Source organism: Ambystoma mexicanum, chromosome 3p, assembly GCF_040938575.1.
Source record: "Ambystoma mexicanum isolate Mex_15411 chromosome 3p, UKY_AmexF1_1, whole genome shotgun sequence".
In the NCBI taxonomy this organism is placed as follows: Eukaryota; Metazoa; Chordata; class Amphibia; order Caudata; family Ambystomatidae; genus Ambystoma; species Ambystoma mexicanum.
In genome coordinates, this window is record NC_090925.1 from 154,911,629 (window position 1) to 154,937,969 (window position 26,341).

At 46.2% G+C, this 26,341-nt stretch overlaps 1 protein-coding gene across 4 annotated transcripts in view; it reads right to left on the minus strand.

Annotated features, from left to right (window-relative positions):
• LOC138580186 (C-type lectin domain family 2 member L-like) overlaps positions 1-26,341 on the minus strand; it is a 517,651-nt gene that overhangs the window by 306,547 nt on the left and 184,763 nt on the right. Inside the window, exon 4 of one of the 4 annotated variants that reach the window (XM_069650521.1) lies at positions 16,576-17,814. The exons of the other annotated variants lie outside the window; for them this stretch is intronic. Coding sequence (XP_069506622.1) covers positions 17,803-17,814 — 12 coding nt within the window. The 3' untranslated portion in view covers positions 16,576-17,802. Of the gene's footprint in view, positions 1-16,575; positions 17,815-26,341 lie in introns of those variants that run through there. 4 annotated transcript variants of the gene reach the window in all.

Consider the following 26,341-nt stretch of genomic DNA (forward strand, 5'->3'; position numbering starts at 1 on the left):
TCTAATCCAAAAGGCATTACCTTAAACTGGTAGAGGCCTGCTGGGGTTGAGAATGCAGTTTTCTCTGTGGCATCGTCTGTCAGTGCTATTTGCCAATAGCCTTAAGTGAGGTCAAATGTACTGAGGTACTTGGCTGAACCAAGTTTATCCACCAGTTCATCTGTCCTCGGTAAATGGTGGGCATCAATCTTGGTGACTGCATTAAGAGCTCTATAGTCCACACGGAATCTCCACTCCTTAGATCCTGCCTTTGGTACTAGAACTACTGGACTAGACCATGGATTTGTAGAGTGCTCTATTACCCCGAGATCAAGCATCTTGTTGACCTCCTCCTTCATGTGGGATCTTATATGATCTGACATCTTGTAACCTCTGCTTTTAACAGTTAAACAGTCACCAGTTTGAATATCATGCTGGCCCCAAGGGGTCAAGCCTGGTGATAGTGAAAACAGGGAGGCAAACTGATTCAACAGAAACTTTCACTCCTCCTGTTGTTCAGGTGTCAAATTAGAAGAGAAATGAACTCCCATCTTCTCATCTAAAGGCTGGCCTCTGAGTAGGTCAGATAGAGGTTCACTCTCCTCCTCTGCTTGGGCTGAAGCTCGTAGCAAAGCTCCCACTTCTGGTCTTGAGACATAAGCTTTTAGATGGTTGGTGTGAAAGACTCTGGGAGCCTCCTTAGGATTGCCTAAGTCCACCAGATAGTTGACCTCTCCAAGTTTACCCACAACTATGAAGGGTCCTATCCATTTGTCCTGTAATGCCCTCTGCCTTGTAGGTACCATAACTAAAACTATCTGGTCTTGAGAAAACTCAACTATGTTGGCCAATGCTTCACCAGAGCCTGACCTGCTTTTAAGTTATCTGATGCTTCTGCCATCATGTGTGACATTCTCCTTTGGAGACCGATCACATAGTCAGTGACTCTCACTGGCTTGAGGGAAGGAGCACTCTCCAACCCCTCCTTAATTAGGGCCAAGGGGCCTCTAGCTGGATGGCCATAAAGAAGTTCAAAGGGACTACATCCTACTCCCTCCTGAGGGACTTCTCTATGTGCAAATAGAATGCATGGCAGAAGAAGGTCCCAATTTCTTCTAAGGGGTTCCTCTAAAGCACCCATCATGTCCTTCATTGTACGGTTGAACCTCTCTACCAATCCATTTGTCTGAGGATGGTAGGCAGTTGAGAACTTGTAAGTTACGTCACAGTTTTTCATCATGGCCTGCATGTAGTGGGACATAAAATTGGATCCCCTGTCAGAGATAACCTCCTTAGGAAAACCTACCCTGGTAAAAATACCAAGTAGGGCCTTTGCAACAGCCTGAGCTGTAACAGTTTTCATAGGTATGGCTTCAGGATACCTAGTAGCATGGTCTACTACAACCAGGATAAACCTGTTTCCTGAAGATGAGGGAGGGTGTAAGGGACCAACGATGTCGATTCCTACCCTCTCAAAAGGAACTCCTACCACTGGGTGAGGCACCAAGGGTGCCACATTCTTGGCTCCACTCTTGCCAGAGGTTTGGCAAGTGTGACAGCTCCTACAATACTTGTCTACATCAGACCCTAACTTAGGCCAGTAGAAGTATAAAGAGAGCCTTTCCTTGGTCTTCTTAAAACTTAAATGACCAGCCAAAGGTATCTCATGGGCTAACTGTAGGAACTGGAGTCTGCTTTCAAGAGGCACTACAAGTCTTCAGTAGTCCCCTGGGATAGACTCAGTCGGTTCACTGTAGAAGAGGCCATCTTCCCAGTACAACCTATGCTTCCCTGGCTCTTGCCCTTCCAGCTGGGAAGCTGCCTGTTGGCGAAGACGGTCAAGAGTAGGACACTCTCTTTGACCTCTGCTGAAGTCTGCCCTGCAGGGTCCACCTTCAGCCAGTAAAGACTGCAGCTCAGCGTGGTCTGCAGGATCCAGATCTCCAACAAGAGCAAGGTCCTCTTCCAGCTCTGATTCCTCAGCAGCTGATTCAACCACACAAGGTTGTTCCACACGCTCAGCCTCAGCTGGTGGAGAGATCACAGGTGTGATCTTGGACAGTCCTCTCGGGGATGTCCTTGTTGGTAGCACAGGAGTGCTGGCTGGTTTCTTCCTAGAGTTTGTAGGTTTCCCTTTTTCCTCCTTCTTCTTAGTAATTGCAGTCAGTAAGTCCTGTGGACTGGGAGTTATATTCTCTTCTATAATCTCCTCTTGAGCGCCCCTTAAGGTACTCTCTCTAGCCTTCCTAGTCTGCTCCTGTTTCCTTTTGCTGGGAGGCCTGGGGGTGCTTGATACAACTCCAAGAGTTTTTAAGTCATTCCCCAACAGGATTCTCCCAGGTACTTCACTCTGCACACTTACAGGTATCTTGACAGTCATGTCATTGCACTGAATGAGAGCTGGCAACTGTGGAAGCATTTGGACAGGGCCTCCAGCAAGCTTAGTTATGAATTTGGGTGCCTTAGCAACATCCTCAACCTTGAAAAATGTTTAATCAACGACAGTTATGCTGGCCCCAGTGTCTCTGATAGCAGAGATCTCCTGACCATTCAAAAGAACACTGTCTTTATAATACTCTTTAGTATTATCTGGGATAGAGTTATACACATCTAAATTCTGTTGTTCCACAGACCCAGGGATACTCAAGAAAGACTGGCTGAGACTTTCATGGGTTCCTCAGCCAGTAAGTGAAGGTTTCCACTTGCCATTGGTACTTCATCCACTAGGGAGAAGGCTAAGGAGACAGTGTGGACCCCTGAAGGTTTACCCTTGCATCTGGGATCCCCTTTCACATGGTCAGTTGACCCACAAGCATAACATATACCAAATGTCTTCATGAATGGGGGTTTGTTCGGACCTCCTTCTGGTTTGTCACCAGGAGGTACACTAGCCTGATTCGGTTTCCCAGGGGGCTTATCCATGTTATGTTTGTGTCCCTCTTTTGGAATTGAGGTATTGGAATTCTCTTTGTTGTCTTTCTTGTGCTGCTTTCCCTCATCCTTCTTCTGAGTTGTCCCAAAATCCTTATGAGTAGCCCTGTTGGCAATCCACAAGTCAGCAGCCCTTGCTAACTTCTTTGGATCCATTTCCTTAGAGTCAGCCAAGTGCTGTCTCAGCTCAGGAGATCAGGCATCATAAATAGACTCCAACATAACCAGATTTCTTATACCTTCATAAGTATTCACTCTGTAACCCTTAACTCATCCATCTAAGTTTTTCAAACATTCAGTCACCCAGGTAGCCAAAGGGGTACCATCATGCTTTTTGAGGGTCCTAAACCTCTTAGGATACTGAGAAGGGGTCTTCCCAAATCTAGCTATTAAAGCTAGCTTCACAGTTTCATACTCCTTTCTGTCTATATCCCCCAACTCCATTACCACATCAGTTGCAACAGGGGGTAGCCTAGAAAAAAGCCAAGGAATCAGCTGATTCCCTATAATGTCTTGAATCCCATGGTTATATTCAAAAGCACCCAACCAATCCAAAATATCAAGCTTAACCTCATACATACTTACTGCATCTTTGGGCATGCAAGGCCTCTTGGTACTGTAAGACCTACATTACTCTGGGAGAGAACCAGTTTCAATAGACAACTTTTTAATTTCTAGTGCATGATTCAATTCCATTTCTCTGAGTTTAAACTCTTGATGTTTGCTTTCAGTTTGAGCTTGGATTCTTTTAAATTCGAACTCCAGTCTCATCTTTTCAAGTGAGACAAATTCAGGACATAAGTTTGGACTTGATGGGGTCCCTGTGGTCAAAGGTCTAGGCCTATGAGCTGGTAGAGGTAAGACAGGGCCTACATTCTGAGACTCTTCTGCCTCATCTAATTCATCCGCAATATTAGACATATTATCATCCTCATCAACATTTTCCACATTTGCTGCAGGTGTGGGGGTTTCAGACCCACTCCTCAGACTTTGGTATTCTAACAACTTTTCTATCAGTTCAACCTTTTTGCCATTGACAGTGAGATTCCTAGCTTTACACATATCTGTCAGGGATGGCACTCTGTTAAGAGTGGCACAGGCCCCCAGGTAGGTTTTGGGTGGCTGTGCTGATGTAAGGTGACAGATAAGCACACACACAGCAGGAAGCTTAACAAGAAAGTAGAGTAGGCAACTATAGCAGAAAATACAAAAGGTACAAACAAACCGGATTCCCTCTTGGGGTGTATGCAGAAATGGGAAAGAGTGTTCCATGGACCTTTGGAAACTCCAGCCTTCTGCACAGATTGCTATTACAGGGGCCCACACGGTATGCTCATGGCTGGGAACAACAGCAGTGGGTGTCTAACACTGAAAACGTGACAAGGGAAGGGGCAGAGGTTGCCTGCCGGAAACCAACAGTCAAGCTCTGTACAAAGGATTTACATAAGACACTAGTGAAGACAAGAACAGAAATATCCAGGGAAAAGGAAGTCAAAGAGAAAACTAGCAGAAGGAAATGAAGGAAAAACAGGATAACTGAAATGGGTAACCTAAGGGGAGGACAGAGGACTCGAGAAAGAGAAGGACAGGGATCAAGAACAGGGGGTTGCAAACAAGGAAGAGAGCAAGGCCAGAGCAGCCAGGAAACAGGGGGGCTGCAAACAAGGAAGCAGGGCTGCAGTAACGGATGGCACAAGGTGCAGGAAAACTGTAGTGGACTGCAGAGGACTGTAGTAGGCTGCAAGGCAGGGAGCCCAGAGGAGCAGGGCAGCGAGGCAGGGAGCCCAGAAGGCTAGGGCTGTAGGCAGCGGAGTGTAGTAGGCTGCAAGGCAGGGAGCCCAGAGGTGCAAGGCAGGGAGCCCAGAGGAGCAGGGCAGCGAGGCAGGAAGCCCAGAGGAGCAGGGCAGCAAGGAGTGAGCCCAGAGGACCAGGGCTGTAGGCAGAGGAGTGTAGCAGGCTGCAAGGCAGGAAGCCCAGAAAGGGCACTGGATCAAAAGCAGGATAATGCAGCAACAGGAACAGCATACAAATCGTGGCTCAAGGCAAAAAGGGGCTGGGAGAACTCTTGATGCAAGAGACTGAGCTCCTGCAGGCAGCTGCTTAAATACAGCCCTGCCCTGTACTGATGCAGGCTAATTGGCAGCACCTGGAGCAGCACACCTGAAGGTAATCTGCCTCCTCCCTCTCTGGTCCTGAGATGGTGGAAGCAGCACTGATCGCTAGGGCTTCTGGGGATTGTGGTTCCAATACTGATGAATGGGAATAGCCGGGAATTGATAACTGTAGCAAGGTGCATTATGGTACATGTAGTTAGCTGAATTAAATAAGAAAGTACCAAAGTCGTGCAAATGGAAATTGAGGACCAAAGTGTGAATAGGGGTTGTTCAAAGAGTATTATGAAGATAAATGAGTACCAAATAGTCCATGATGGTTGCCAATGTGTGCGCCAGTGGCACAGGCATGACAATATCTCTCAATTGATCAACAGTTAAAGTCACTAGGGTCTCATGTCTGTAGCTTTCCATATCAGTCATGATAAAACAATTGCTTTACTAGTGTTGCTTAGCCTTTTGAAGATTATTTGAACAAATGTAAAAGTAGCACTCTAAATGTAACAAGTAAACTGTATCCACACCGCTGTACACCACTGTTAGGCAGAATCATCTGCAGTACCCTTTGGGAACACTACAGGCAATTAGGACTACAGTGTAAACACAATTTCATCTTTGGTACAAGCCTGTACTACACAGTAAATTGGTAGCAATGGCTGAGCAGCCAGACTTATCTCAAGAGTTTAAGTGAGCAGTTGAACAAGTTACACAAAGGACCAACCAATACAGTGATTCAAATATACACTTACTGAAGGTTTCTTGGTAAAAGGATATACATTTATTTACTCAGTCAGTTAGAAAACATTACACTAGCATAAGCAGCTCAATATCACACACTAATAAACCACAAAAATCCAACAGATAAGTAATTGAACAAGTTCAGCTCCAAAATGAAGTGGGAGCAAAATGGGACTTCAAATACTTATAAAAGGGATAAAAAGACAAGGTTATAAGAATAGACAGCCCAAATACATTCATAGGCAGGGCAAAGGGTTTCAGTTAAATACAACCAGCAATTCTTCTCATAGGCCTGGGCCAACGTCAATGGTTCACAGTCTTTGTATAGGATAGCACAGTTCTGGTAGATAACGGTTCAGTCTTTGCCACAGAGTTTAGAAGAATTTGGCTAGGCGAAAAGTTTGACGAATGTTTAGCGAAGGACAAACCTTCGAAGTTGATGAAAGTGTCACCCACTTTCTCGATGGCCGAAAATAGTTCCGAACCACGTTTGCACAGTACCTTGTTAACGAAGAAAGCTGTAGCTGAGGCAGTTGTTCCTGGCAGTTCGAGCAGATCTCGCTGTTCCTGAGCTTCAGTCGTGGGGACAAGGAGGACGTCGGGAGGGTCCTGCACTGCCCAGGGAAGAGGCCAAAACCTGTAGCAAGACATTGGTTTAAGGTGCCAGTGCCTTAAAGTCCACAAGCTGGTTTCCTTCCCACTGGCTATCCGTTTTTCAACAGAACTCTGCTGAAAATTCAACCATTTAGGGACGGTGTCTAGGTGGCTTACGAGTGGTGGTTCCCACCAAACTCAAGGGAAGTAGTTACCCTTGAAGGGCTTCTCGGTCGATTGGAATTTCAGGCAATTCGGACCTGCAGCAGGGCTTCACCGGTCGTCCAGGAGTTGCAGCAGTCCTCTTCCTTCACCTCGTCTTCGGTTCTCTCGTTCCAGTGGTCGACTCTGCTTTCCAAGTCCTAGAGACCTGCTTTTAAACAGTTTTCCCCCATTCATTGAGCCTGGTTGTCACTCACCCAGCAGGGTGGCTGTCCTTGCTGGACAGTCAGCCAGCCAATCACACCAGAGTGCATTCAGGCCTCCTAGGAGACTAAGCACAGGGAGTTTCAGGCACCTTCCTCACATCCTGTCCACTCCAGACACTCTGGCACCAGAGCAGGGCTTCAGCACTGAATCCCGCCAAAGAGCACGAACAACAGGACCAAACCTGGTTTGGCGTGCAGAGACAAACAGAAGAAGGACTTTTCCTAAAAGAAATGGCGAAAAAAGATGACCAGAGTCTGGTTTTACAGATAGGTCTTGGGCGCCATTTGAAAAACATGGCTGACCTGATGTTTAGCTACCAGATTTCTTGGTTCTTTAAGCAGATACGTGTGTGTGTTTGGTTTGTATGTGGTGATGGTGTGTGCTGTGCTTTCCTGTTATGAGAATGAGTCTTGTTGTAAAGGAAGGAAGGGAGGTGTGTTATGACTTGTTTTCCTGTTTGTTTCCTGCTACCTGTTTGCATGGTCCGAGTGATGTCATGAGTGGAATGTTCTGTGATTGTATGGAATGTTGGTGGATGCTTGGGGTCCAAGGAGCTGTATGTATGTAGCCTGGGTGGTGGGAGCCAGTGTGTTCCCGGAGCTTCCTTCTATCTCCTAATGAAGTAAAGTACCTGATGACAACTGAACCGTAAAGCTAAGGAATAAAGAAACCTAAGCATCTTACCTGCTGCCTGCAGAGTCATTTGCTTACATAACACCCTTATCATCAGGGATTTTGAAAGACAAAGGATATCCTAATCAAGGATCACCAATTGAAGATCTGCTCTTATGCAGGGATGCCAGTCATGGACCAATCACGGGCACACAGTGGTCTCAGTCATTCAGGCACTCCAGATATCCTGGCACAAGTAGTGTGGATTGGGACCAGACGGTCCCAACCCACCTAGTGGGCACACAAACGTGACATGAAGGAGCCGGCGAAAAGGATCAGTTTTCTTGGGAGGCTGCATGCCCAAATAAGGAAATTCTGAGATACTAGACCCGGGGAAGGAAAAGGGACAAAATGGCCAAAGGACAGAAAAAAGACTCTGTGGCATGGCCATTTTAGGCACCGGCCACAGCCCTGAGCCAAACACGGAAAACGCAGTATGGTTTGTTAAAATGGTTAAAAACATTATAGAAGTAAACTGCTACCATGAGTTCGTCCTAGGCACACTTGTACAATCACCAAACAAATCCTTGATTGTGTCTCGGGCCATAAAACAAAAAGGACCCCAGCGCACGGTACTGTAAGGTACTTTGTGTGCTGATAAAAAGTTACCAACAAATGGTCACAAATTCAAAGACCATGGGAAACAGTTTCCAAGTACTGACAGCCTGAAGGACATGTCAGTTTTCCCATAACAAATGAGAGAAAGCCCAGAGGAGTGCAGCTGAAGGCTGTGCTAAACTGCCAAAAGGCAGTTTAGGTAAGCCAAACAAAAGCAAAACGTTTGGAGGGTCCATAAATGGAGGGAAAATTACACATTACAGAAATCTTTCCTAACATTAACCAATTGAAGCCAAGTAATGTAAAGCTCACTATAGCGGCCTGCTGTAGTTCCACCAATCACCTCATGGGTCTGCTCCAAATTGTAACTAAAATATTGTTTGGTAATTCTGTAATTTGTGTATAAAAGATGTAGCCGAAGTGGGCAGCATCAAGGTAATTTCATTCAGTGCGGTTCCACAGGGCTGCCTGAATTGTGTCTCCCTGGTGTTTGGAACTAGAATGGTGTTAAATCCATTACATGGAGGTAGATCAGTAATAAAGTCTAAAGATAAGGTGTGCAATGGTGTAGGTGGAATATCAAAAGGTTGTAAAAGGCCAGCTGGTTTTTTCTTCTGACTTTTGTCTTGGGCGCAAATTCCGCACGACATCACAAATTACTTTATATCTTTTCGCCAGGTGGGCCACCAGAATTGTCTCTTAATTTTAGCTTCGGTTTTTGCGATACCTGGGTGACCGTCCATCAGGGTATCATGATAATTGGAGATGACAAGTTCCTGTAATTCCTTGTGTGGTAGAAATACTCGTCCTTGATAGTGGGGTAGATAATTGATGACTGAGTAATCCGGGCCTTTCTTTACCCAGTCCTGCAGGGCTGCTGGATCGAAGAGTTGTTGCATTTTTAAATGAATTTCTTCCAGTGTTTGTAAAGTAGTTATGCCAAGAATTGTTAGGCACCAGCTCCGGGTTCGCATATGCTTCTTCCATTCCTATTCGGGATAAGGCATCTGCCTTGCCATTTTTACAGCCTGGTCGATAAGTGATCACAAAATCGAATTCGGCAAAGAACAATGCCCATCGAAGTTGGCACCATGATTGGGCTTTGGCTGTTTTTAGATACTCCAAGTTCTGGTGATCAGTGATTACAGTAATGGTATGCCTGGCACCGAGAAGATAGTGTCGTCAAGTCTTAAAGGTGGATTTGATGGCTAATAACTTTATCGGTAACCGCATAGTTTAACTCGGGTGCCGAGAACTTTCTGGACCAAAATGCCACTGGGTGAAGTTGACCAGTTTCAGGATCCTTCTGGGACAGGACAGCTCCCATGGCTAAACTGGATGCATCAGTTTCCACTATGTATGGAAGCTCTGGGCGTGGATGCTTTAAGACAGGCACAGATGTGAATTTTGCTTTCAGCTCTTGAAAGGCCTTTTCAGCTTCTTCGGTCCACAAGAAGCGTTTGTTCTTTCGCAAAAGTGCTCTGGTGGGATGTACAACATGTGAGAAGTCCAGAATTAATCTGCGGTAGAAATTGGCAAATCTGAGCATGCTTTGTACCCCTTTAACTGAACTTGGTGATGGCCACTTGAGAATTGCGTCCACCTTTCGCGAGTCCATTCGGATTCCTTTTGGAGTCAGGATAAATCCAAGGAATTCAACTTCCGTAACATGAAAAACACATTTTTCCAATTTTGCATATAACTTGTGCTGGCGTAGTTTCTCAAGGACTGCACGTACATGCTTAACATGGTCTGATTCTGAGGAGGAGTACACAAGGATATCGTCTATGTATACGACAACACAGACGACAATGAGTTCACGAAGGACATCGTTCATAAAATACTGGAAGGCTGGTGGTGCATTGCACAACCCGAAGGGCAGCACCTGATACTTGAATAATCCGTACTTGGTGCGAAAGGCCGTTTTCCATTTGTCGCCTTTCTTTACACGTACCAGATGATATGCCCCTCGGAGATCTAACTTAGTGTAGATACAAGCATCCTTTACTTGGTCTAGTAATTCGGGGATCAGAGGCAATGGGTACCGGTTTTTAACCGTAATCTGATTTAATGCACGGTAGTCTATGCACGTTCTAAGGTCACCTTCCTTTTTCGGCACAAAGAACAAAGCTGAGGATGCGGGAGACTTGGAAGGGTGAATAAAGCCATTAGCCAGGTATTCGTCCAAGTATTGCCGTAGGTGAAGATTTTCAGGTTCCGTGAGGGCGTAGATTCTACTGCATGGGGGTTGTGTACCAGGTAGAAGGTCAATTTGACAATTGTACGATCTGTGAGGTGGTAATGTATTGGCCTGTTCTTTTTGAAAAACATCCCGAAATTCTTGATACTCCTGAGGTAACTGCACGATTGGGCTGATGACTGTGGCCAGGCCTTTGTTCGGGGTTTTCTCCAGGTAACGGGTGTGTGCACAATCCGGGAAGGTTATTCTCTTCTCTCGCCATTCAATACAAGGATTATGCGTTTCCAACCATGGCATCCCCAGTATTATTTGAAACTGCGGGGCTTTGATTAAATCAAACACAATAGTCTCTCAATGCCCATCTTGACCCAACAGTGTCATCTCTGTGGTGGAATGAGTTACAGGCCCAGAGGCAATTTCAGTTCCATCGACTGTGGTGATGACATCCGAAGTGGTCTTTTTGCAAAGAGGTAGATTCATCCTTGAGGCCAATTTGTGGTCCATATAGTTCCCTACGGCCCGCTATCAATGTATGCCCTTACTGCGTGCATACGTGAGGGTTGCCTAGGATCAATTAGGACCATTGGTATGATCAGATGCGAGGTCTGAGTGTCCTTCTTTAAGCTCGGCAAGCGGACCTCTACGCTTGTCGGGCGTGGTCGTTTTCCGAATCAGGCTCTTTCGGGCTTTTATCAGCAACTCCTACCACCTTCTTGGGTGGTTTTATAGGGCAAACCCGTAGAAAATGTCCTGAGGTTCCAGAGTACAGACACAATTGCATCTGTCTTCTTCTTTCCCTTTCATTTTGAGTTAAGAGTCCTTTGACCCCCCCCGATTTGCATAGGTTCTGATGCATCTGTTCCTTTGGGGGCAACGTTGGATTTAACCAATACCCGATTTTCGAACTTAGCTCGATCAGCCTTTCTATTCTGGAGTCGATGATCCAGCTGGACCACTAAGTCTATAATCTCTGCGCAATCCTGAGGTGGGTTCACAACTTGAGCCAAGACGTCTTTAAGTTCTCCCCTAAGTCCACGATGAAACAATGTAATTCGTTTTTCCTCAGGCCATCCGGTTTCCACCACCAATCTATTGAAGGTTGCGATGGTTAGCAGATCCTGGTTACCCTGCCGTAAGGATAAGAGTTCGTTATCCAGGGCTTGTCCCTGTGAATGTCTGGCGAATAGTCTTTCCATGCTCATTTGAAAACCCTGAAAATCCCGGAGAAGAGGGTCATCCTGGTTGACTAGCGAAATGGACCAATCTGCTGCACTGACACTAAGATATGATAATACAAAGGCTACTTTAGCTTGGTCATTTGGAAAGGCTCCCGGTCTGCATAAAAAGTGCAAGCGGCATTGGTTCATGAACACGGCAAACCTCTTGGGGTCCCCAGCAAAGCGTTCGGGTGGAGCTAACGGAATATTACCTGGTAAAATCACTTTCACAGGATTGCTTGGTGAAACTGGGGCTGGATTCCCCCCAAACCCAGGTAGGGGCGTTTGTCCAGCTTGGTTTTGCAGCAGTTGTCTAGCGGGATCATCTGAGCGCTCCTTCGATACAATTAGTTCTCTTCTGAGGGCATTAGTCTCTTGGCGAGCGGAGTGCGCTTCCGTCCTAAGTTCCCCCAATAGTTGGGCAAGTTGGTCGGTTTCTGAGGTTTCCATAACGACCGGGTGGGGATTTGTAGATAGGCTTCGCGTTCTGTTACGCTCACCTGGCTCCCAAAGGGGCGTCGGTCGGACCCAGACTGCTGCGGCCTCCACCCACATAATGCGTAGTGCAGTGATGACTGACTGGATCTGCCCTCCTATTCTTGTCTGCTTGACCCGTAGAAATATTCTCCTGCAAGTGGAGAGATGGATTTAGCCACTTGTGGATTCAAGTGATAGCACCCCCACTGTCCTCCCCACTAATCACCTCTGAAGTGCCCTCTCAGCAATCTCACCTTATATTCTTGAAGGATGAGCCCTCCATCCTGCGAAGTACGCAGGGGCGCGTTGATGACCAGTTACTTCACTGGCCTGAAGATATTGGAAGAGTTGTAGATGAATCCTGACTCCAAAAAGGTCCTGGCGAAGAACCGCAAGTATATAGTTCGTAAGAGTTCAAAATGTCTGGAATTCACCCCTGTCCAATTCCTCTTTTTATCTTGCAGCCTTGACCCAATAAGAAGATTGACAGCTGAAAGCGCTCCGGTAAAAGTCTGTGTTACCCAACACTGTCCGGTAAATAATGCCAAGGGTTAAACTTGCTGCTTTCTCCTTTTCTTACAGGTGTGGCATAAGAAGATGTGGCGTGCTGATGAATAATACCTCCGGCGGTAAAATCAGGTAAGCATATGGCGGCTAAAGAGATTGTCTCTGTCTGTTCTCTCTGCTCACCTTGTTGTTTCTTGTCCCCCTTAGGTGCCGGGATTCGGTGATGTGAAGATGGAGACAGCGCCGGATCGAAGAGATGCTGCGTGGAACGGTGAGTATGGCGCGGCGCTGCTGCTGGCTATGCGACGCGTTTAAAACAAAGTCTTTCCTCTGGTTTGAAGATGCGATGAATCCGGGATCAGGTAAGAAATCAGGTAATACTCTTGTTCTAAACTTTGCTTCTTTCCTTCTTTCTAGGTGTTCCAAATTCGAGGCGGGCGTGGCAGAAGGCTGGATGCTGCTGCTGGCACGGTGAACGTTACGCTGCTGGATGCAGAATAACGCGAAGCGTGTGCTGCTCTTCGGGTGTGGTTTAAATAGCCATCAAAGTAGTCCCAGGTAGGTATTCCTCCCCGACCACACCCGAGTAACAAAATAGTCCCTAAGGTAAAGTAGTCCCTTCCAGGCCTCACATGGGCTTGGATCTCTTGCAGCATGGTCTGCATCAGGTAAGTGTGCACCTATGATCATGGCGCCTATGGTGCCAGGTCTGATGTCCCATATGAGCCTGGCGCCACAGGCGCCAGGACTGAACCCAGAGAGCCCCTAGCAGGGGTTGCTGGGTTTTCTCAAGGCAACATGATACCTGCTCCCGGGGCTGATGGACGTGGTCTGGATGCCCGGGGGTATGCATCATGACAGATAGGCGCGAGAATGGAAAACAGAAATGCACTTTTGAAAATGACAAATGGGTTTGCTTACACTAGAGGATGACTATGAAAAAGCGAATACCACACAGGGATCTTACAGTCACTTGATCAGGGTGACCCGCCTGCTAAGGAAGCTCGACTTCTTCAGATGAGAAAAGGGTCAGCGCAAAGATGATTCTAACAATACTGGTTCTGAAGGAAAGAGGAGGGGTTTGAGATAGGGATAAGACAATGCAAAGATACTCCTAACAATACTGGTTCTGAATGAAAGAGAGGATGGGTTTGAGATAGGGATGAGACAATGCAAAGATACTAAGGGTCACAGTTCTTCCTATTAATACTCACAGGATAAGTTATTAAATGGACCGTCAGCTCTGGTCATGGGATTGGTCTGGTCTAGGAAAGGCAGCACATCAGGCATGGTACTGGATCATCTAGGCCAGTTGCCTGATTTGCACAGGATCTGCCCTCCTAGTCTATGGGTATTTGAATCAGCTGGATTGCGAGTTCCTCAGGCAAGCCTAGTGGTGGAAAGCCAGAGAGTTTCAGGATACTGGTTCAAAAGGCCTTCTCACACCACACAGCGCTTTACTGAGAGGAGAGAATACATTTGAGGATTTGGGCCTTGCTGGAAATCAAATAGTTCTCTATTGCTGGCAAGAGATTTGGCATCTGGATCTGGAAGAATATTAAAGCTGGATGTAGGATGCTGGATCAGAGTGCTTCACCGGAATCAGGAAAGAGGCTAGATCTGTGAGTCCCTATGTGTTGTCAGCTGTCTCTATTTATGCTATAGGATGACATCACAAAGGGGGTGTGTGGGCTGGCTTAGCTAAGCTTGCCCCTGTGAGCTGGGATAGGACCACACTTCATCTCCACCTTGCAATTTGAGTGATTGGATCAAGGCCGGATGATGTCACATTCTATGATTTGCTTTATAACCCTCAGAGACCGCCCTTTAGCCACTGGTTTCAAAATCAGATTTGATACTAAATGTACATTTCTACAATTTTGATTTTATTTGTTTATTTATAATGCGTCGATAGCCCGCAGGCATCAGGGCGCAGAGAGACAGATTCAAGTTAGGCCGTAGGTATAAGATCAGCTGGGAGATGGCACATTATTTAAAAAGATAAGTCTTCATATTTTTTCTGAAGATTAGCAGATTTGGTTCTGCCCTCATGGAACCTGGGAGGTTGTTCCACTGCTGAGCAGCACGAGTCGGGAAAGATTTCCCCGCGCCAGTCGCTCGAGATGCCGGAGGTATCTGCAGCTTGCTTTGTGCTTGAGATCTCAGGGCCCGGTTAGGGATATATCTGATGAATTTGGCTCCGAGATAGGATGGGGCCACTCCATATATGTGGATCTTCTGGCCTCTGTCACGTGGCTTCTTTTATCGATCTTTTTTATGATCCGAACTGCATTATTCTCCATTATCTGGCATTTGTTTATGCACTTTTTTGAGGCTCCCATTAGTAATGAGTTGCCATAATCAAGGCGTGCCAGTATAATGGCCCTGGCAATTGTGGCCGCATTATCTTCTGTAAGTAGTGGACGTATGGCTTTTAGTAACCTAATATAGTAGGCGTTATTTTTATGGAGATAATTGGTTTGGGATTACGATCCCAGGGACGCCTCCAGCATCATCCCGAGTGTTTTCACATGGGGACCACCTTGATGCTTGAGTCTTTGATCGTGAATTCTTCAAACTCTCTACCAAGCTTGCCCCTTGCTTGACTGGAGCCGAAAATCATTAGTTCGGTTTTTTTACAGTTCAAACACATCCAATTGTCTTCCATCCATCTGTCTATCAAGTTGTATGTGGTTGTGATCTTTTCCTTATCTATTTGATACTCTCCTTCCAACTCTATCACTAGCTGTGTATCATCGGCTTAGTTGGTAAAGTGGACGCCGATGGATTCTAACAATACACAGAGATATTTCATGAATAGATTGAAGAGGAGAGGAGAGACGCTGGCTCCCTGCGGTACACCTGTACCTATGGGGGAGGGCGTCGAAAACTTCTCCTCCCAGTGAACTCTAGCTACACGGTCTGTGAGAAAAGATGTTAGCCATGCCAGGGCTGCCTTAGAGCACCCCGCTGTTTTCTCCCCTTGTTGTAAAAGTGTATGGTCGACGAGGTCAAAAGCAGCACTTAGATCTAAAAGCATTAAGATCCCTGATTTGCCCTTGTCTATTATGGAGAGCATACGTGTTTGCAGGTCCAGCATAGCGGTTTCCGTGCTGTGAGCCGCACAAAAATCCGACTGTTGCTCATGCAGAATGTTGTTGGCTTCCACATGTGCCTGCAATTGTCCTGTAGCAATTTTGTCCATAATTTTCAGTAATTTTCAGTACAAAATTGGTATTAGTGATAGGGCGCATATTGGTGGGATCTTTAGGATCCAGGCCTGTTTTTTTTTTTTTTTTTTTTAACAGCGGTGTGATGGTCACCTTTTTTATAGCTTTGGGGATCTTACCATCAAGGAAAGATGCGTTAATCATCTTGGATAGCACTGGTGCGAACAGTTCTTTGTGTTCCACGATGATTTTAGGGGGGGGATTAGGTTTTCTGCACAAGAGGATGGTTTCATCTTGGCCAGCACTTTCACCATTTCAGCCTCTGAAGTTGGTTGAAAATTAAAGTTATCTAGTTCATATGGCTGTAAATTAGCCACCATCGATGGGAGGGACTCTTTGGACGTTTCTCTGGCTAGGATGATGGCTTCTCTCGCTTTTTGGGTTTTATTTTCAAAAGCTTTTTTTTACATTTTCACAGTCTTCCTCTGTAGGCGTGTATGGGGAAAGACATGGATTTAGGTTTTTCGTAAGATTTAAGAATATCAAAAAGTTTGCTGGCTGCATTTGGTGTGGCCTCAATCTGCTTATTATAGTATTCCGCCTTAGCAGTTATGATGCAGTGTCTATACTTGACGTTCGCCTAATTCCATTGCTCCTTTGAGTTAGGAGTATATTCTTTCTAATCGCTGTGACCATTGTCGCCGCCGACAATGGACACCTTTATACAAATCACACATAATGATGCCATATTTTACGTAGCAGCTATTCCTCAAATCCCTGCAGCGGTGGGATCTTGTCTCAACTGTCTACAGAATTTTTTCGCTATGAACACAATTTCCACATTTTATGCAAATTTCCACAAATGTGCGTGTTTAACATAGGGATATCACAAATTCCAATAGTAATACATTTGCATAAACCCACATATATTGCCATTACTGTCCATAACATGTCACACAGTTCTACTGCCTCTTCACACGTGTAGCCAGAAATTAAATTAACAACTCTGTCCTTTTTATATTTTTCACAATTCTGAACAGCAAGTTATGAGTCTTTTAAACATTTGTTCTTTGTTCATGTTTAGCAGCAGATAGTCCCCCCTTGTTTGTCTCCGTGCAGTCAAGGGCATCCCCCCTCCTTGCTTGTTCCTTCCAGAGGCCATTTACGACCCCCTTCACACTTCCAGTTTCCTGAACTGAAGCTTTGTTATTGTTTCTTCGCTTTCTGTAGACAAGATTCTGTTCTAACCCGCAATTAACATCTCCCAGTGAGTTTCTGCTGAGAGGAACGCCCTCCTTCTGGGAGAAAACCCTGCTTTTCCAGTTCTTGCAGCTTCAGCCAGGCTAATTAAATTCTTAAATCCAGCAAAAAACAAATTTGTTACATCAAACATAAATACATTTCTTTCTTGGTCTTAAAATCTTTGGGGAAAAAAAACTAAAATCTGTATTCCTTTTTGACAACAATCCTGTTTATGTTTGCTATCCAGCAGACTTTTTAGTTTTAGGTCACTTTTAAAGTATCATCAGTACTCATCTGACAGCTGTCATTCAGGTAACCCTGGGTACTGCACCTAGATTTAGGCATAGGCTGTCAGTTCACAGACTTTATATGTCTCACAATGCTTCATTTGATACATGAATTTTAGCACCAGGAAAGATTGTGTTTTTTGCAACAAAGAAAATGTCATTTGTAGGTACATTTTGGGGTTTCACTTGCAAAGTGCTGCTTTTCTCTCTGGACTCTGTTTGCTGGTCATGGAGTGCACTGGCACATTTCTGCAGCATGTGCTCTATTCCACCGCACATGTACCATAGGTGGCAGGTTGTGCATCCCAATGTTTGTGTGCTGAAGCATTCGGTTTTTGGTGCGCACAAGGGTTTTGCCGCCATTGTTGCCGTTTCTTTCCCCATAACTGGCAGGATGATGCTGCATCGCATAGCGGAGTGGGTCAATACATCCCACAGAGCCCCCTCTCCTGACTTGGTTTTGACCGCCCGTCAAGGGGATGTCGGGAGATTGGGATGTTCTTTTCTTTTGTCCATGTGGAGAAATTCAGCTGCTTCTCCTGTCAGTGCTGAAGGCGATCCGCTCTCCTCGCCGGTTCTGGTCAGGAGTATTGCTGGTTCTAGTTGGGAGTATGGAGCAGCACTCTGGGCTCCTTGGGTGTTTCCTCCCGGTCCCCGAGTGGTCCTCCTTGGTAATCCTTTGGACGATTCTTAGTCCAGATGCTAGAAGATAGAACAGAGCATGGTTATGGATATTTTCCCACTACTGTGTCCACACATCATCTGGGGATGTCAGCAGTGGGAAAGACACTTGCATTGGTTTTAATTGTCAATATTCCCCATCTATGTTTACTAATGGTCGTAACACTCTTTTTGCACATACACAGTGAACATTTAGTGATTCTTCTATGTTTCCGGATTTTCCCCCTCTGGGTTTATGGTCAGCTCCTCTATTTGCAGCAAAGTATGCCTGGGATGGCTTCTCTTCAGCTGGTTAATGTGGACCCACTTGTGTTCCCCCTCTGCCAAACTGCCCTTGGGGATGCGGATTCTCTAGGCGACTGGTGAGATTCTGTCCACAATTTCAAAAGGGCCTGCCAAGTTGGGAGGAATTTGAGCTCTTTGGCTTGGTTCCTTTGGAAATTGTACAAGTAGACCCGGTCTCCTACTTGGTATTCCTTTTTAGTTGTCTTCAGATCATAGTGGGTATTCATACTGTCTGCAGATCTCTCTAGATTACGCTGAGCATAGGCAAAAGCATGTTGAAAGTGTTTTCTCAGATTCTCAACATATTCATGAGTTGTGGAGGCATTTATCAAGGTCTGCTCTTGGGTTCTGTAGAGCAGATGCTGGGGTAGCACCATCCTTCGTCCAGTCATCAGCTGAAATGGAGACATTTTTGTTGCAGAAAAAGGGGTAGATCTGATGGCCATCAGGACAAGGGGTAATCGAATGTCCCAACTTGGCCCAGAATCTGCCACAAAGTTTTTTAATATGCTCACAGTAGTTTTATTATACCTCTCAACTCCACCACTAGAGGACTTCCGGTAGGCAATGTGTAGTTTCCTTTTGACCCCAAGTATCTCCCACATCTTTGTCATCACCTCGCTAGTGAAGTGACTAGCTCGGTCTGACTCAATCCTTTGGGGTAGTCCAAAACGCGAGAAGATGTGATTGATCATCAGGGCAGCTGCTGTTTCTGCCTTGCAATTTGGGGCCAGGAGACATTCCACCCAATTAGTGAACAAGCATGTTACAGTCAACATGTACTGGTTCCCCATAGAGGAGCGAATCACGGGCCCGATAAAATTGACTTGCAAATCTGACTAAGGCAGTGTCATCCCCCTCTTTTGGAGGGGAGCACGGTGTGTGTGTGTGTGTGATATTGGCTGAAATTGTGCACACACAAGATACCCCTTCAAGTAATGGTCGAGGTCCTGCCCCATGTATGGCCAGTATGCAACCTCTCGCAAGATTTCTAATGTCGTATGAAACCCCAGATGACCGGCTGTGGCCGCATAATGGGCATGACTTAGCATCAGGCTTCGGAATGAGGTGGGGACCACCCACTGGTCATGGCCAGCTATGGATCTCCTCACCAACAAACTGTCTTAGATTCAGAACATTTTTGGACATTTCATCAAAACTCTGAGGTCCTCTTTCCTAATGTAATCGGTATCCGTCAGGGGAAAGTTCTCAGGGTCCTCAATGTGTTGATAAAACTTACCAATTATTGGATCCCCTTTTTGAGCTGTAATCAAATCAGCATCTGGGTTCTCCTTACTCCATTGTGCAGTTGAGAGTTCATTGTGAGCATTTGTCTGGGTCCTAGTGATAGCAGTGACCTGGATTTCCCCCAACAGGGACTCGATCTCAAGTAGATCCCCTTGTATGGCTCCGATTCTGGCCAGCTGATCAGCTAGGTCATTTCCAGTTTTGTCTGGTCCCTCTACTTTAGAATGACCCTTGATCTTTTTCCAGTAGATTGTCATCCCATTCGAGGTGACCAGATCATCCATATTTTGTATTAATTTTCCGTGTTTTAATGGTTTATTATTAGCACGTAGCGTGCCTCTGGTTTTCCAGTTAACTAGGTGCTCCACAAACCCGTTTCATAAATAATCTGAATCAGTGATTATGACCAGTTTGTGGAGTTGGTGTTGGACAGCAGAGAGGATGGCTTGATGCACAGCCATCAGCTCTGCCACATGACTACTTCGGGGACCGATTTTGTGCCCAGCGTAGGGTTCTGGGGCATCATTCAACCATGCATTCGCCACGCCGGCCACAAGTTTCTTTTCCCCATTGTTGTCAACATGGTAGGAGCACCCATCCACATAGACAGTGGGCATTCCCTCACACTGGTCTTCTTCATAGACTTTGTGTGGGGAATTAAGGTATGCCTCCATGTTGTCCTTGATTTTAAGACTTTCGTCCTCAAGACAGTTTTCTCTGGCACAATCATGCAAGTCAGCCAGACCTTGCACAAGGGGACTCTTCTTGTTCTGGCAATATCTGACCTCCACAGGAAAGCCTTGCATTGACAGAACCCAGTAAGTAATTTGGGAATTACTCACATTTCCAGCCCAGATTCTGTCACTTTGAAGATATTGCAAAGGTTGCTGTGGAGTCTACACTATGATGTTTTCCCCCTGGATAAACGGGAGGTAATTCTTCAATGCCCACATCGTTGCCAGGAGTGCCTTCTCACAATCATTTAATTTTTCCTCCACAGAGGATAAAGTCTTACTCGCATAGGAGATTACTTTATTGACCTTGTCATGCTTTTGATATAATACTGCAGTCAAGCATGTATTTGAGAATTCTGTCTCCAAGAAGAACTCCTTGTTTTTGACAGGGTAAGCTAGGCAAGGCGCCTGTGAGAGGATTCTTTTGAGTTGTCTTACTGCTTCAGCTAGTTCTGCACCCCATTCCCACTGAACCCCCCCTTCAACAGATGGAGGAGGGGTCTTGTGATCTCTGCGTAGTCCTCAATGATCTTTCTGCTGTAATTGGTTAGTCCAATGAGGCTCCTTAGTTCCTGCAGAGTTGTGGGGTATTTTATTTTCTGGAGTGCTTCTACTTTCTTTTCCTGGGGACAGAGACCTTCAGGAGTTATCTCATGTCCCAAGAAATTGACATGGGTCCTACACCAATGTGCCTTTTGGAAAGAGTTTTGCTCCAGCTGCCCTCAACTGGGTCAGAACATAACGGATCTCCACTATGTGTTTCTCCACAGTTGAGCTTTTGATTAGAACATTATCTACATAGGCCAGGTTACCCTTTCACCCAAGTCGGGCATGGCCTTATGCAGAAAGATGTTAAATGAATAGCCGGAGTTGATGTATCCCAAGGGAGTCCGGTTCCAAGTGTACTGCTGCCCCCTGAAGGAAAAAGGCCAGCTTGTATTGGTCCTCCCTACTGACAGGTACAGTCCAGCACCCATTTGTCAGGTCAATGGCAGTGCATACCTTTGAACCCTGGATCTGGGCCAGCCCTTGGTCAATGTAGGGAAGAGGCCATCGGGAAGTATGGACCCGTTTGTTGAGCTCCTTTAGGTCAGCACAGAGTCTTCACTGGCCGTTTGGTTTTAAAAATCCACAGCACCGAATTATTGAAGGTGCTGTGGACTGGACGAATTATCCCACGGGACTCATGGTTCTTAATTATTTTAGTAAGGGACTCCATTGATGCGAGAGGCAAGCGATATTGCTTCACAAACACTGGAGTCAAGCCAGGGTCTGTGGGAATTGTTGTTGTGTGGATGTCGGTGCGACCAGAGTCATATGAGTCCACCGCAAAGAGATCTTGAAAATCTAAGAAAACTTGTTTCAATTTTTGCTTTTGCACCAGAGTCTCATCAGCTAGGTTGATCTCTCTTCAACCATCTGCCTGAAGCCTGGAAAGACTTCTAGTTTGGCTATCTCAGCGGCCTCCTCCATCTGGGTGGAGAAGTCCCTGGTCAAAGTACTGATTTGGACTGATGGCTTCATGTGGGGAAGGCAGTCCTTGTGGACTTGAAAGATCACCTCATCCCTCCTGAATTCACAGGTCACATCTTCCTTAACATAAGGGCAGGAGGAGTACACCAGGAAATTCCCCCCATGCCGGGTGAAGATCCTGTCTGGTGTTGTGTCATTGTCGCTATCACTGTCAAAACAGTCCTTGTGGATTGGTCCTAACAGTTATCTAAATCTATGGAAAAATGTTGGTCATCAACCGCCATTCCAATAATGGTGCCTGCGCCCAGAGTGATACTCTTTAGATCGCTGTTATCCACCTCCATTGGAATGGTGTCGTGTTCTGTATTGACTAGTGCTGTTGGGTTTACCCCCAACCCTTGCTGTTGGAAATGAGCATTGAGATGAACATAGGCGTCAGGATCTTTCAGTTTCTGTCCACTTTAAATTTTTACTTCCAGTAAGAATTGTCAGGTCCATTCTGGAATGGTGACTTCCTCTCCAATCTGATTTTCAAGTGCATATGGCAGCAGTTGAGCTGACCGAAATGCTTTCTCTGGGTCATCAAAGTCCATGGGATTACCCGCTAATGGGGACCAGGCTTTGAAGTTTATTAGGTCCAAACTAATGGCAAAACGATTGAGAATGTCACTGCCTAAATCAAATGCAGCAGGGACATCTCCAACGACCCACAATTCTGGACTATGCTCTTGTTGCCTATGGAAATTTTGAGCATACACCTGCTAGGCAGGAGATGTTTGGAATTGGGTGTTTCCAGGTCCATTTCCCATTTGTCTACCAATTTAAATGTGGGAGTGGCTGGATCTTTTGGGAGTTTGCGGAACATGGCCTTGGTGATGAAGTTCTTACCATTGTTCACACATACTCGGGCGAGAACAGAGTCCTTCCCTTCATTTAACTAAATAGGGAAGAACAACTGCTCTCCAATTTTCCAAATATCAGCCAAGCTTTGAGCGGATTTCACATCATTTTGGACTATAGGAGTAGGATTTTCTGATTGTGAATTTGTATAGAATTTTAGAGTGTTCCCTTCCAGTGTGGAATGTGACCTTAGACTGGAAGGAAGGTTGATTTTCAGAAATAGAGAGGACTCCCCATCACCAGTTTGTTGTCCTACTGCAATTACTGTGACGACTGGGATTTGGTTATTCTGGAAGTGGAATTCAATTTGGTCAGGTTTTTGTTCACCATGTTGCATGTGCCATTTAAACTAACGTGATGGACACTATGTTTTAATTTTATTGGTCAGTTAGTCTGGGTCCAGAGGACCTTGTTTACACAATCTATGAGGGGAGACAATCTACGCAGGATATCATTCTCTAGTAAACATGGTGTGCCCCCTGGAGTCACAACTATGACCGAGTGCTTCACCTCGTGTCGCCCAATTTTAATGTCTAAATCTGCAGTCCCCTCAACATTCCCATAGAAGTTCTGAAGTTGTCCAGGGAGAGGGGTGAGAGGGATTTGGTATTTCTCCCCCCTTCCCGAATTCAGCTGATCAAAGGCCCTTTGACAGAAGGGTGGCTTGGGATCCAGTGTCCACCAGTGCCAAAATTGTACATTGCCACTGTATTTGGACTGGTGCATAAAATCTTCCCTCCTTCTCCTAAAGGGGGCAAAGATAATGCACATTTTTGGCCAATTGGTGCGTTAATTTCTTTGCTTTGGATTCTGACAGAGGGGTAATTTGGCCAGGATTTTGTTTGGGATCTTGGGAACCTGTAAGAAAAAGGTGGCAATTGGATATGGGGGAAGTTTTGGGCTCCCCTGGTTCCGATTCTGGGTTGCCCCTCCCTTTTTGGAGGCAGTCACCAGAATGGGTTTGAACAAGGGGATTTTCTTGCTGGTCATTCTGGGGTTTGATGATGGGCGGTTTAAACTTGGTCCCCACATCTACCCAGTCTTGATCAGGATCTCTTGGGACACATTTGTCTTTCAGAGGAGTTCCCACATCCCTGAAGGAGAAGATCCTTTTCCCAGAATCCTCTGAGGACCCCCTCTTCAAATTGGAAGATTCGCACCTCCTCCACAAAATGGGCCTTTTTAGGTTCTTTATTGCTCCTCCCCGCCCTCTGTTCCTTAGCTTGCAGACTTTCGGAGGCAGGAGATTCTGGTTCCGGCTCCTGGGTTTCCATGGGTTTTCCACAAGTGGGGAAGGAAGCTTCCTCTAAGGCTTTACACACCCCTTCCCCCTGTGCCTCCTCCCTGGGAACTGGTGGGTTGTCGGGGTTCTTCCCCCATCATTGTTCTGGAGCACCAGACCCTTGATTTGAGGAGTTCTGAGTCGCCATTGTTCATTGGAGGGTTTTGCTGCACCCTCAACATGCGACCCAGATCCTGTGCCATGTTCTGGACCCTGGCGCTCCAGTTGGGACATCAGCTCTGGCTGGTACAGGGTTCTCTGGTTTACCCTTGGTTGATTACAGGAAGGGTAACTGTCCCTTCTCCCATAATACCCCTGGTTGGGATAGTTTTGGTACCCCTCCCCCCGTGGCCTCCCCTCTCCCGGATTGGGCTGTCAAGGCTCAGGAACTGGGGAAAGAAAGAAGGGATTTTTTGGGTGTTGAGGTTTGGCGGGTACCAGGGAAAGTAACTTGGCCCGGCATTTAGGTGATTACTGCCCTCCTGAGGAAAGTAAGGAGGGAGGTTTCCTGGGTTGGCAGCTGCCTGGTTGCATCCCCCCCTTGGGCTGGAGGAGTTCCCACATAGCCCAGGATGGTTCTGTTGCCCTTGTAACGGGGGCTGATGTAGTCCGGTGAGTTAGGGGTCCCATTTGTGGGGTTAACTCCCTGACTCCCTGTTTGGGATTGGCCTGAGGGACTTCTGGGTCTTGGGTTAGTAGGATTCTATGCAGGAATGTTTTTAGGCCCCCACATCTCCAGATCTAAAATGGGGGCAACCTTCACCTCCGCCACCTTAGCAGCAGCAGGGGTGTTGGTTGGTTTTGGGTTTTTATTAGTAATTTTACTTTCTACTGGTTTCTGTACTTCGTAAATGCGAGTTGCTTGTTCAACGACCCAGTCTAGTGATCTTTTCTCATGAATGTCCCTCACCAGCTGGGTCGTGATGTATTTAGGGAGTGCATGAAATAAGGTATTGACGAACTCCCTACTGTCTGTGTGCACCGTTCTGGTGGTCTGCGCAAAGGCACGTTTCAGTTCTTGGACAAATTCTTGTGGGGCCTGGTCTTCCCCACATTGCAGGTTGTAGGCTGCCTTGCGGGCCTCTTTAGGATTTCTATGGATTGAAAAGTGCTTTAAGATGGCCGCCCTATATGTGGACCATCTTAAGTGGTTCTGATCCTCCAGCCCTGCAAAGAAGCTGGAGTACTCAGGTGAAAATGTCCACTTGACATACTGAATACAGCTTTGGCTGTCCTTCAGGTGGAAAAACTCCAGCATTTGATCAAAGAGCTCCAGGTGCTCCCAAACTGAATATTTGGCATTTTTAATGGTAGGGCTTTATGACGCTCCTAATAGCCTTGATTTGCTTCAGGGGATCTTTCAGTAAAGCTCTCTTAACTTTGTTGGCCTTTTTAGTTCTGGTCACCCTGGTCCACTCATCCTCTGACTCAGAGGCACTGCTACCTGAGGTGGCTGTCTGTTCCTCTAGGCTCTCCCTGATTCTGCGGGCTTGGGAATGGCTGGCAGAATATGGGGGCCTAGTCTCCTGAAACCTGTGACACTCGGAAGAGTCTTCTGACTCTCCCTCGCTCCCAGGATTGGCTGAGTAATCCCTCCCCCCCCCACTGTCCTAGCTGGGAAGAGGTTTTTAAGATGCTCTTGGTGGGCCGATTTTCATGGAATTCCCCACCAAATTTGACTGACTGATCTCTAAGTAGGTGATATTTCTGAGGATCCAGTTCTCTGATTCTCCCCTCACTGGAGTTTCCCTGATCAGAGAGGCTGGCCCTAATATTTGGGAACCTGTACATAGATGCCCGCCCATCCATTTCTGGGAGGCGTTGATCCGTCAGTCCTATATTTCCCATTGTGTTGAAGTCTACCATCCCCGTGGCCCTTGGCACATATGAGCCAGTGGACATGGGGGTGGCAGAGTCCATGGAATTGAAGGGATTAAAGTCCCTGATGCCAGGGTTCCTGAGGTTATGCTCAGGGGTTTCTTTCTCCCATCTTACCTCATCTCTTTCAGCCCCTATTCCTGATGACATGCCAAGATCTGACCTTTTTGCTCCTCTATTAAGGCCTTACTGGTGTCTATGAGTTGTTCTTGCATGGCTATCTGTCTATGGAGCCCGTCATTTTTTTCACAGAGAGCCTCATTGTCTCTCTGTGCCTCCTGCCTGAATTGGGAGTATTGGGCCAATTTTTGCTGCAGGAGACTCACCTCCTGAGTTTGGTCCTTACTGGTCTGATTATTCTTTGCCAGAGCCTCCTCCACCCGTCTGGTGTGCTCTAACAGATTTTCATAATACATTTTGATTTTACCAAGTTCCTGAAGGGCCAGGTGATTTTCTTCTAACTTTGTTTTTAAATGACTGACTTCCTGGCCTAAGGCGTCCCTTTCCTGAGTTAGAGTGCCCCTCTGTGCAGCCAGGTCTTCCCTCTGTTTTTTTAAGGGCACCAGCTTTCTGGCGCTCCTCATCAAACTCTATTTGGGATTCTAGGTCTTTGATAATTAATGTATGGTTTTCCTCTTTTAAGGGTTCTAGGCGGTTTTGCAGGGTGACTATCTGTTCTGCACAGACTCCATTATAATTCAATTGCTGCTCCAGCTTTTGTTGGCTCCGTTGTAGAGAATCCAACCTT